Source organism: Triticum dicoccoides, chromosome 1A, assembly GCF_002162155.2.
Source record: "Triticum dicoccoides isolate Atlit2015 ecotype Zavitan chromosome 1A, WEW_v2.0, whole genome shotgun sequence".
In the NCBI taxonomy this organism is placed as follows: domain Eukaryota; kingdom Viridiplantae; phylum Streptophyta; class Magnoliopsida; order Poales; family Poaceae; genus Triticum; species Triticum dicoccoides.
Window position 1 is genome coordinate 338,838,193 of NC_041380.1, and position 12,619 is coordinate 338,850,811.

A 12,619-nucleotide genomic window follows, 5' to 3' on the forward strand; every position below is an offset into this window, starting at 1 on the left:
ACCGGACTCGGACGGCGGCGGCGGGGTGTCTCTTCCGCGCGGGAGGAAGGCGGCGGCGCTGCGGGCCGTCCTACTCGGCTGGGCCTTTGGCCCAGTCAGGCGGGAAGTTTTTTTTTAAAATAAAATTTCGCCCGAAGAAAATTCTAATAAAATATAAAAAAATTCTAAAAATATCAGAAACAATTTTTACTGTCTAAATCTAATATTTAGAACAAAGTGAACATTTTTCTGACCTATAAATACAATTTTCAAAAATGCATTTTTTTTAATTCAAATAAAATAGCAAATAAAATCTAAAGAAAATATAAATTTGATTTTAAAATTTCTTCTCCAATATTCCTTTCTTTTGAAGAAGTCATATTATCTTCTCTTATTTATTTTTATTATTAGAAATAATTGGAGAAAAAATATTAAAATCAAATTGATCTTCTTTTCAAATTTGAGAAAAATTCAAACATGAAAATAAACGAAATCTTCAACTCTCTCCTTGAATCCTTGAGTTGCTTAAGATTTCTAGGATCACAACCAAAAATGCAAAATAAAATATGATATGCATATAATGACCTATGTATAACATCCAAATTGAAAATTAGGATGTTACAGAGTACGGAGTCGTGATTTCCAGGATAAAAACCCAAGGTCTGGCCTTTATCGGTTGTGCTTGGCAATGATCTTGTTGAAGGCATTATTTTTTGGGAACACGGTCTTTCTCTAGGGTGAAAACCTACGATATTTGATCGGGTAAAGACAATGCTTGTGTATTGTTTCCTTTCTGAAGGCGTTACTTTTAGAGAACCTTCTTTATAGTCCGCATGTTGTCTTTTGTGGTGGTTACAGTGCTGCTATTACGGGTAATTGATCATCGTGGTAAGGTCTTATTTTTCATTTTTTTTCTCTTTTTATTTTATTGTTTGGTTGTATGCATCCTGAATGTTTTTAGATATCTTGTTTCTTTTAAACACAGTACAAACGCAAGCGCTTATATACACGCGCATACACGTGCATACACTCACCCCTATGAACGCCAACACGTAAACTCTACCCCTATGAGCACCTTCGAAAGACTAAGCCGACATATCATCTTAACCCTGATGGGTTGGGGATATCATAGTCCCTCTAACCATCCAAGTCCAACCACAGATTGGTTCACTTTAGACATATTGTTGATGCAGAGGTTGGGTGTATTTGATATCCGCTTGATATCAATATTCATATATTCCCCTTTTAAAAAAATATACCCACCTCGCATTTTCTTATATACTCCCTCCGTTTGGAAATACTTGTTATCAAAATGAATAAAAAGGGATGTATGTAGTATGGAGGGAGTATTCTTCACGTTGATGCATACACTAATAAAAAATTACAAAATGTACATGCCCCGAAAAAAAAGTCCAAGTTCCAAAATAAAACACCTTACCATTTTTTGTTTCTTTCCGAATCAAATAGCTGCTCCAGGCACCCGGAGTCAAAATCCACCTGCTCCACGGTTTCCTCTCCACCGTCCTGTGCACCATTCTTTCCTCTTCTTCGTCCTCTCCCTAGTCCTGACCTACCCAAGCTCCAACCCGACCGCCGTGCCCAGCCCTAGAGCTGCCGCCGTGCCGTAGCTCATCGCCACCCCTCCGCCTCACCCCCGCAACCCCTCCGCCTCTCACGCGGTTCGCCGCCGTCGCCGTCCCCGTTCCACCTCGTCGCGACCCTGCCGTCTGGACCCCGTCTGCAATTTTGGCCATTGGTTTTCGAGGTACGAGCTTTTTTGCAATCCAGCGATTGGTTAAACCTCACTGGCCTCCACAAATTCTGTGCGCGCCCATCTGGATCCACCCCTAATGTCTGCATGGTCGAATTGGGAAAATTTTGAAGTAGTTTTATTCAGAAGTAAGACTAAGACGCCCTTCAATTTCAATCGAGCCAGGAAATTACTGCTAGTCGTCTGGGAAAATCCTTTAGTTCCTGCTGTGTGGAATTATGTAGCGCCTCGAGATTTTATCGCAAAGCTGTATGGTTTTATTTTTAAACTAAGCAGGGGATTATTATTTTTTACTTATGAGCTTTGAACCGTGACATTTAGATTTTGGCTGCGGTTGGATCAGCTTCAGCTGCCTGTCCTTACCAGAGCTGCTAGTGACAGCTTTAAAGCTGGAATGGGGCACACTTTGTTAGAAGTTGCTTGGTACCTTCCAATGAAAAGCTTTGGCATTCAGATTGCTCAAGTTAGGTAGACAGAGTTTTTCACCTTTTTGTATATTTTTAAATAACCCGCCTATGTTGTACCTAACATGATGTTCCCTTAGGTTGCTTTGTAGTCTTTTCCTTAGTCGCTATCTATTGGTTAGGGATCCTTAGAAGCATTCCCCAGCTGTTTGTAGCCTTGGCCTTTCCAGACATGCAGCATGGCTTCCAGTATTATATTTATGAACCATGACACTTCAGGTAGGATTACGAAATGTCCAGGCTTCGTTGGTCAAACCAGGAGCATGCAATTGGTATTTGATGATTTTCGCCCTTCATAGTCTAGATTATATTACCCAGTTCGTTACATACTTACCTGTATGTACCCGTTTGTCTAGAAGTTATCGCTTCCTAGTTGACTGTTTAGTTTCAGTATGTTACTGTGCTGTAGGAAGGCACTACATTGACTAACATGCAAACCTGGTGAGTATGCAAACCAGGAGCATGTTTATTATGTTGGAGATAAATTCCAGATGCTAAGTTAAATATTCTTTTGCAGTGTTCCAGTTTCATTTATAAATATTTGTATGTCTGGCATAGTTCAGGGAGGGTGGCTTAATTTCTTTAGATCTGTATATGTTGGTATGTAACCCACAAGTGACCACTAGGTAGCTGGCCTATGTACTTTTCTGGACTCCTAGTTTATTGCACTTTTTTTTCGAGAAAACGCAAAAGACTTTGCGTTTCATTTCATTGAACAGGAAGAGAATACAGGTACAGGTACAACCTCCCAGCAGGAGGGACACACGCACACACACCACCGTCCTCACCAAATGAGCAGGTGAGGAGGTGCCACCACCTACAGACAGCAACGACGAAAGGTCTCACCTTGTCCAGCCTCTAACCATGAATGGTGAGGAAGCTAGACTCAGAGTGTCAAGGCCACGTCACAGCCATTGCCAGGCGGCAGGTGCCTCCAAAGAAGACCACATTTCCAGGGCTGCCTGGGCCAACGTACCTTCCACCCCTGTGCCTAGGAGAATTGGCAGGCGGATGGCAGGATCTGGACGGAACTAGCGAAGCCATCGTCTTGGACACGCCGACACTGGCGTACATTGCGCCCTAGATGCCCATGCCCTATGCTGCAGCCCACATCACAGCAATGCATCGCCAACAAGCCTCGCCGGAAAGACCGGGGAGGCCACCATCTCCAGCTGCCACATCAGGGACTCCAAGTGCAACCCAAGCAGCGCCTTCAAGAAGGGGACGGCGATGAGCCGCTGCCGCTGCCTTGTCCAGCGAACTAGACTAAGGGTTTCCCCCGGTGCTCGAGGAGAGGGGCCAGTCAGGGCCTTGACAGCGCCTCCATGGAGGTAACGACATCCTCAGGTGTCGCCGTTGTCAGCGCAGGCCGTCGCCGCGCAGGGATTTCGCCCTGGCCCAAGACCATAGACCCCCAAAGACCACCGATGCAAGGGCAGACAGGAGACAGGGAAGCAGATCACCGGAGAGGACCACCAGCACCGAGAAGGAAGCCACTTATCATCACCGTCGAAGTACGGGAGCACCGGCCAGCGCAGTGCAACAGCCGCCGGGTGGCGCTAGTGGCACCATCACAGGGATCTGCCACCCTGCACCTCGCCGCCGTCGATCGTGGCTGCTGACGCGCTAGCTCGCAGCCTCCGCCGCCAGGATCCGCTGGGGCACAGCCAAGTAGCCGCAGCCACGTCCCCACAGGGTCGCGCCGCGCTGCTCGCGTGCTCGCCACGCCAGGCCCAGTGAAGCTCCGCTCCGTCAGCCTCGTCGAGCCCACGCTCGAGGGGGAAGCCGCTGGGGAGAAAGGTCCCATCGCCGCCGGATCTGCCTGGGCTTTGCCCGGCGGCGGCAGGGGGAGGGGAGGGGCGCTCGAGGGGGTGGGGGGGGGAGGGGGAGTGTTAGCGGCTAGGGTTCTGCCCGGTCTTGGTCGGAGACAGTAGGGGAAGGAGGGGGAAGGGCGAGGGCTTGAGCGCGGCGGCCGGCGGCGGGGCGCCGTCCTGGCGCGGTGCGGCGGCGGCGAGAGAAGGAGGCGGCTAGGGTTTAGGGTTTCCGGCTCCTTTAGGAGCCGGGCAATAGAAATAGTCTTATTGCTTAATTCCAAAAAGAGTCTTACAACCTATATTTATATCCTAGATAACTTGCAGAAGAATTAACCTAAGATAACTTGTATAAGAATTAACCTAAGATAACTTGCATAATCTGAAAATAAAAACTAAGATAACTTGCGGACCTAAGCCTGCCTGTTGGGCCTCCTTCGGCCATAGACCTGGCCGGTCATAACATCTCTCCCCGCCTGCGCAAACAGCTCGTCCTCGAGCTGAAAGTCGGGGTAGTGCTGGAGGAACTCCTCGCGCTGCTCCCAAGTAGCATCCTCCTCTGGTAGTCCAGTCCACCGGATCAACACGTACCAGGAGCCTCGGCGCAGCTGAGCCTGCAACGCCTTCTCTGGTTCAGGAAGGAGACGCCCGTCCGTGACCGGTGGAAGAGCCGGCGGTGCCGCAGGTGGCTCGCCGCGGAATGGCTTGAGCAGCCCGACATGGAAGACATCATGGATCCGGGCGCCTGCCGGAAGCTGCAGACGGTAAGCCACTTTTCCAATGCGTTCCAGGATCGCAAAGGGACCGGCATAGCGAGGACCGAGCTTCTTCCTCGCGCGGGGGTCCAAGGACTGCGTAGAGCGGTGAAGTAGACACAGCCAGACCCAATCACCCACCGCGTACTCCGCCTCGCGATGGTGGCCATCATAGTAACGTTTGGCCAACTGCTGGGCCTGCAGGAGTCGTTGCTGGATCTCCGCGATCATCTCATCACGACTTCTCAGAAGGGCCCCGGCTACCTCGGTCCGCGCCGAGGCCGGATCAACCGGCAAGATCGGCGGGGGTGGCCGGCCATACACCACCTCAAAGGGCGTAGCTCGCAGGGCGGAGTGATAAGAGGTGTTGTAGCAGTACTCTGCCCACGAGAGCCAGTCCACCCATGCACGAGGGCAATCACCTGTAACACAGCGCAAATACATGGCAATCACCTTGTTAACGATCTCAGACTGGCCGTCCGTCTGAGGGTGGAAGGCTGTGCTGAGGCGTAGCTTCATGCCCGCCAACCGGAAAAGGTCATGCCACACGTGTCCCGTGAACACGGGGTCCCGATCACTGACGATCGAAGAAGGGAACCCGTGGAGACGGACAATGCCATCGAAGAAGGCCCGGGCAACCGATGCCGCTGAATATGGATGGCCGAGCGGTATGAAATGAGCATACTTGGAGAAGCGGTCGACCACCGTGAGAATGACAGACTTGCCGCCCATCTTGGGAAGGCCCTCGATGAAGTCCATGGAGATGTCCGCCCAAACCTGAGTAGGGACCTCCAAGGGTTGCAGCCGGCCGTAGAGTCTCCGTCTTGTTGCGTTGGCACGTCACACACGACCGTACCCAGTCACGGACCAAGGCACGATCACCTGGAATGTAGAAGTCGGCGCGGAGGCGATGGAGTGTCTTCTGCACTCCCTCATGGCCCGCCGAGTGAGCGAGGCGCAGCACCTGCTGGCGAAGATCGTCGTGCGCCGGAACGAAGACCCGGCGCCCATGGAGAAGCAGGCCATCGGCAAGGCGCCATGGTTCCTCCAGCTCACCCGCCGCCAACTGCTGCTGTAGGAGGAGGGAATCGGCCGCAGCAGCAGTCGCCCGGCGGATGTCGTCGTAGAGGGCGAAGGAGGGCCCGGTGATGATGCAGAAGGCCGCCCCCTCCGCCGCACCGTCGTCCACATCGGCATCACGCCGAGACAGGGCGTCGGCGACGGTGTTAAGGCGACCCGGACGGTACTCGACGGTGAAGTCAAAGCCAAAGAGTTTACTGATCCATTGGTGCTGGGGCACCGTCGAGAGCCTCTGATCTAGCATGAACTTGAGGCTGTAATGATCCGTGCGGATCCGGAAAGAGCGACCCCAAAGATAGGGCCGCCAATGGCGTACGGCCTGCACCAACCCAATGAGCTCACGCTCATACGCCATCAACTTAAGATGATGTGCGGCAAATGGGCGACTGAAGAAAGTGAGGGGTCCCTCGCCCTGGTGTAGGACCGCACCGAACCCCGCACCGGAAGCGTCGCAGTCGACGGTGAAGGGGAGGTCAAAATCCGGCATCTGCAGTACAGGTCCCGTCGTGAGGGCCCCCTTGAGGGCCTCGAAGGCTGAAGTGGCCTCCTCGTCCCAAGAGAAGGCGTCGCGCCGGAGGAGACGCGTGAGTGGGGCCGCGATGAGGCCAAACTCCCGGATGAACTTCCGGTAGTACCCCGCGAGGCCAAGAAACCCGCGAAGAGCACGCGGAGACTGCGGAATCGGCCAGGCGGCGACGGCCGCGACCTTGTCGGCATCCATGGCCACTCCCTTGGCCGAGATGACGTGGCCGAGGTAAGCGACCGACGGCGTCCCGAACGAGCACTTCGAGCGCTTAAGATGAAGATGATGCGCCCGAAGCTCGTTGAAGACGATGGCCACATGCTGGAGGTGCTCTGCCCAAGAGGCGCTGTAGATAAGAATGTCATCAAAGAAAACGAGCACAAACCGGCGTAAGTAGGGCCGAAGGACATCGTTCATCAAGGCCTGAAACGTCGCCGGGGCGTTGGAGAGGCCAAAGGGCATCACCAAGAACTCGAAGTGGCCGTGATGAGTCCGAAACGCCGTCTTGGCGATGTCGTCTGGATGCATGCGCACCTGATGATACCCTGATCGAAGGTCCAGCTTGGTGAAGAAGCGTGCCCCGTGCAGCTCGTCGAGAAGCTCATCGACAACCGGAATAGGAAACTTGTCCTTCAATGTGAGAGCATTAAGGGCACGGTAGTCAATGCAGAAACGCCACGTGCCATCCGATTTACGCACGAGGAGGACCGGTGCTGTAAATGGGGACGTGGAGATGCGGATGATGCCGGCGGCAAGCATGAGTGCACACTGTCGCTCCAACTCGTCCTTCTGCAGCTGTGGATACCGGTAAGGCCGCACGGCCACAGGGGCCGATCCCGGAAGGAGGTGAATACGGTGGTCGTAGATCCGGGCCGGTGGCAGACCCTGCGGCTCCTCAAAGAGATCCCGGTGCTGCTGCAGGAGCCCGTCCAAGAGCGGATGCTCGGCCTCCGTGGTCGTCGTGGCCAGCTGAAGAGGGGGCGCGGGTGCGGCCCCCCGAATGCCCTCCCACCGAATGCGACGACCCAAACGCCAGAAGGTCATCGTTAGCGCGTCAAAGTCCCAAAGGATAGGACCCAACGTGCGCAAGAAGTCGATGCCGAGGATAAAGTCGAAGCAGCCCAAATCGATGCCGGCGCATGTGATGGTGAAGTGCTCGTCGCCGATAGTGATGGGCACGTCGCGGGCGAGCCCATGGCAGCGTAGACGGTCGCCATTCGCGACCGTGACCCGTAACTGCTCTCCTCCGGCCGGCTGGAGCGCAAGACGCCGCATGGTGGCCTCTGGCAGGAAATTATGCGTGGAACCTGTGTCCAGGAGGGCCACCAGGCGCTCGCCATGGATCATGACCGGTAAAAGCATCGTCCGTTCATCACGGATGCCGGCCAGCGCGTGAAGGGACACCACGAAGGCGGTAGCCGGGCCCGGTGCGGGTGCCGCTGCGGGCTCCGCAAGAGTCGGGGCGCCGAGGTCGGCCTCCGGGGTGTCATCCTCGATCTCGTCCGTCGTCTCCAGGTAGAAAAGGCGCGGACAAACATGGCCCGACGCATATGGCGCATCGCAGTTGAAGCACAGGCCCAGGCGCCTGCGTTCCAGCTGCTCCGCCTGAGTGAGGCGCCGGAACGGCCGTGTCGGGGCTGGGGTAGCGGCCGGGGCGGTGGTAGAGGACGCCGGTGCTGCCGGAGGCGGGCGGGGAGGCTGGCGGCCCCCACGCGGCGCGGATGGCCGTGGCGACGTCAAAGCCTGGGCACGCTGCTCGAATGCCCGCGCGTAGTACATGGCCGTCTGAAGGTCTTGTGGTCCCTTCATCTCAACGTCCACGCGGATGTGGTCGGGAAGGCCGCCGACGAAGAGCTCCGCCCGCTGTAAGGCTGTCACACCAGGCGCGTGGCACGCTAGAGCCTAGAAGCGGTCGGCGAAATCCTGCACCGTGGAGGTGAATGGTAGGCGGCCCAACTCGGCCAAGCGGCTCCCGCGTACCGGTGGCCCGAACCGAAGAAGACAGAGCTCGCGGAAGCGATCCCACGGTGGCATGCCGCCCTCGTCCTGCTCGAGGGCGTAGTACCAGGTCTGGGCGGCCCCGCGAAGATGGTAGGAAGCCAGCCACGTGCGCTCGGACGCGGGCGTGCGCTGTCCACGGAAGAACTGGTCACATTGGTTTAGCCAGTTAAGCGGGTCTTCGGAACCGTCGTACGTGGCGAAGTCAATTTTGGCGAACCGGGGCGGCTGCTGGTGTGGGGTGCCCGGGGCCACGGCCTCGGCGGTGCGGAGGGCGGAGGACGGCGCCCGGTCCAGGGTAGACGGCCCGGCGTACTGCCCTGGGACGCCCGACGCCTCGGGCTGCCACGGGGACCCTGACGAGGGCCGGGCCTCCGTGGGAGCCGACGGCGGCCCGTGGAGCCAGTCGGGCAGCGGCGATGGCGACGAAGGAAAGCGGACCTCCTGGATAGGGAGGCCGCTCGGCGAGGACCCGCCCGGCCCAGGGTTGGGCGGTGGCGGTGGTGGAGCGCGCGCCGTGGCCGCCGGGAGGGACGGCGCGGTGGAGGGTGGCGCGGATGGTGGAGTCCAGGTCGGCCACTGCGGTCCCTGGGCGGAGGCGGATGGTGCGGTTGGCGCCGTGAACGGCGTCGGCCATTGTGGCCAGGGCGTCGTCGAAGCCGTCGGAGCGGGAAGCGCCGGGTAGCCGCCGGTGAGAGCCGCCGGTACGGGGTACCACGGCAGCGCCTGCTGGCCCGTGGCCGCGGCCTGGTGGAGCGGTGGGGGCGGCCCGTATGGGCTGGCCAAGTAGAGACGGATGCCCTGGACCGCCACGACTAGGTCATTGAGCACGCCGGCCATAGCTTCTGGTGTGAACTGCGGCGGCGGGGGGGAAGGCGGCGGCGATGGCTGCTGGATGGGAAGCTGCGGCGATGGCTGGATGGGAAGCTGCGGCTGGCCCTGGCCCGGCGTGGTGCCGGGGGCGGAGGAGAGCGGCGCCGACAAGGAGGCCGTAGTGCCCGTCGACGCGGCGGCGGTAGTGGAGGAATCGGTGGCAGCGGCGGTGGGGGAGGCGTGGGGCAGCGGTGGTGGGATTGGCGGGGAAGACATGGTCGAAACCCGGGTACCTGATACCAAGGTGTTAGCGGCTAGGGTTCTGCCCGGTCTTGGTCGGAGACAGTAGGGGAAGGGGGGGGAAGAGCGAGGGCTTGAGCGCGGCGGCCGGCGGCGGGGCGCCGTCCTGGCGCGGTGCGGCGGCGGCGAGAGAAGGAGGCGGCTAGGGTTTAGGGTTTCCGGCTCCTCTGGGAGCCGGGCAATAGAAATAGTCTTATTGCTTAATTCCAAAAAGAGTCTTACAACCTATATTTATATCCTAGATAACTTGCAGAAGAATTAACCTAAGATAACTTGTATAAGAATTAACCTAAGATAACTTGCATAATCTGAAAATAAAAACTAAGATAACTTGCGGGCCTAAGCCTGCCTGTTGGGCCTCCTTCGGCCATAGACCTGGCCGGTCATAACAGGGAGTTTATTGCACTTTGATCAGTTGTTGCCAGTTATTTCTTATACAACATACTAAGGCACACATCTGTTTTATTACTATCTGTTTGATGTTCTGTTACATGTATTCTGCAGGCTCAGTCATAAGTGGCTTCACATGAGCTTTGTGGAGTGATGCCTTTATTGTCGTAGGCTTTTCCTAACATGTAGCTCCAATGCTATGCTTGTACTGGATTTACTTTTAGAAGAAAGAGATGCAGAAGTCTGACCACCACGAGCAGAATCTTACTTCACCAAGGGGACTGATCCATAAAGTGCTTCGTCGTACAAGTAGCAGGCGATCTCCAACTGCAGCAGAGCAAGATCCTTCTCCTGTATTTCCAGAAACAAGCAATACAAAATTCTTAAAGCAAAAGAATGTAGAAGGTGCAAGCAAAGATCCAGAAAAGGGGAGCACTCACGATAACCGAATTGAAGATGAGAAGTCTGATTTGTTAGGATACGAAGTTTGTTCTGGGAAGCTTACATTAGATAACAAAGACAGAAGCGTTTCAGGTGAACAGTCGGGATCAGGGTCTAGTGGTAATTGTTTTGATGCTAGGCTCACCACTGAAGCCTTAGTATGGGGCTCTAACATCCTTAAGCTCGAGGACATTGTATCTGTAAGTTGTTAGCTCATTGACTTCAGTCTGCAACTGGCATATATGTGTTTCTGAGTTTTACCACAAGCATATATCACATTAATAATAAGCTCTTGTTTAACTTAACCCACAGGTATCATACAATTCTGGGCTTCGGCATTTCACCGTGCATGCATGCCCTCTTGAAAGGAGATCTAATGGACTTTCCTGCTTTATGAAGCCTAGAAGAATCCAGAAGGACTTGCGTTTCCTATCTACTGCTCCACATGAGGCCTTTCGGTGGGTTAATGGTTTTGCAGATCAGCAATGCTATGTAAATCTGTTACCACACCCCATGGCATCAAGCAAAAAGCATTCTTCTGAACTCATTCCATTTGATGCCATGCTTGATCCATATGTTAAATGTCGGTCTCCGCCAAAGATACTTGTCATCCTGAATCCTCGATCTGGACATGGTAGATCTAGCAAAGTTTTCCATGGGAAAGTGGAGCCCATATTTAAGGTATGTCTAGCTAAGTAGAAGCAGTTAATACCGAGATCACATCTACTTGGGTGGTTGCCAAATAAGATATTAATTCAGTTTATAAGCAATTAAGCATGCTTTCAAAATTAGATTAGTAAGGTATTTCACATGTTCAACGGTGGTCGCTACGATGATCTTCACCCAACTTAAAAATGTGTTCTCATCTAAAAAGGAAAACATGTTTCCATGTATGTGTTTTAGATTTCCTTGTTTACCACTTCCTGTATTGAGCAATTTAGTTTAAGTTACGAAGTGATGAATTAGAAAATTATTCCCTCCATAAAGAAATATATTTCTTTACAGAGGGAGTACCTCACATCGACACTGTCATACCATTGATTACCTTCAAATGCAATGTTGTTAGGATCACGATCCTAAGTAGAAACCTTTTTGTTTGATGTAATCGGATCTAGATCCGGCCATCGAATCATTGTTTTACCAGATTTTTGAAGTTGACACAATTCGTGTAAAAATGAGTCATTTATGCAAATCTGCAAATTTATACTGCAAAGTTGTATTTGGGTTGTTCTTTTTGTAAACTGGGAACACTTTCTTACATTACATTCAGTTGAACTCATTTCTGGTCTTATTCAATTCATTTTGTGGTTATATTGATTACTAAGATGTATAATATGTGGATCTTAATGTATTTTACTTAGGGTGGCATGTAGAAGGCAAAAAGGCAATACGATAAAATAAACTGATGTACTTTAGATTAGTAACGTGTAATACTGAGTCTTGTATGCTGTATAGTTTAAAATCCCAATCTCAATCACTAGCCTGATTTTACCTTTGATTCCATTCATTAGCCTGGCCCTACATTCGGACCACGGTTCTATAAACATTTCGATCCATGTCATGTCGGCTCCATGGCCTTTGACATCTATATTGACTTATGTCAGTTACTCAGTTCTGGGATGCTGAATTTATTAGGAATGCCATTTCTGTACTCTTTGACATTTTGCCATTCAGTTATATATAAAAAGTTTATAGGTGATGCTCGTTTATGCAGATGTTTTTTTTTGTACCTCAAGTACTTTTGTCTGGTTTAATAATAATAATAAGTGTTAGAGACAGCTTGCAGGTTTCAAGATGGAAGTGATTAAAACTACACATGCTGGTCATGCAAAATCTCTTGTATCAACTATTGATTTTAGTACCTGTCCAGATGGTATATTTATCTTTACATCTTTCCTTAGTAGTTTATGTTGATCATCTAAATCATTTTTTGCCTGCACTTTCTAGGAATTGTATGTGTCGGTGGCGATGGAATTGTTAACGAGGTTAGTGTATATTAATTCCATGCATATTCTTTTTGTTGGTCTCTCTGTCATGTTAGTTTTTTAGGGTCTAGTGTGGTATAGTAACGAGAAAAGATAATCCTAGTGTCAGTCTTATTACTCTTATACATCTGGATTTTCTAAATTTTCCGAACTTTCCCCCAATGGCCACACAGCATCAGTTTGTGCTTTGGGATTCATATATTTTCAGCATATTTGCCAACCGCCATAGCAAATACTCATTTCACACATTTGTGGTCTGGATTCGACTACTACTTGATTTTTGATTAATTTTGAATGCCTGACATGCGG

At 52.3% G+C, this 12,619-nt stretch overlaps 1 protein-coding gene across 1 annotated transcript in view; it reads left to right on the forward strand.

Moving 5' to 3' along the window:
* The first annotated feature begins 1,474 nt into the window (after positions 1 to 1,474).
* The window catches only part of LOC119271752 (sphingoid long-chain bases kinase 1-like), a 15,218-nt gene continuing 4,073 nt past the window's right edge, over positions 1,475 to 12,619 (forward strand). The window contains exons 1-5 of the mRNA XM_037553457.1: positions 1,475 to 1,744; positions 9,999 to 10,525; positions 10,638 to 11,006; positions 12,105 to 12,198; positions 12,273 to 12,310. Of these exons, the coding sequence (XP_037409354.1) occupies positions 10,118 to 10,525; positions 10,638 to 11,006; positions 12,105 to 12,198; positions 12,273 to 12,310 (909 nt within the window). The 5' untranslated portion in view covers positions 1,475 to 1,744; positions 9,999 to 10,117. The remainder of the gene's footprint in view (positions 1,745 to 9,998; positions 10,526 to 10,637; positions 11,007 to 12,104; positions 12,199 to 12,272; positions 12,311 to 12,619) is intronic.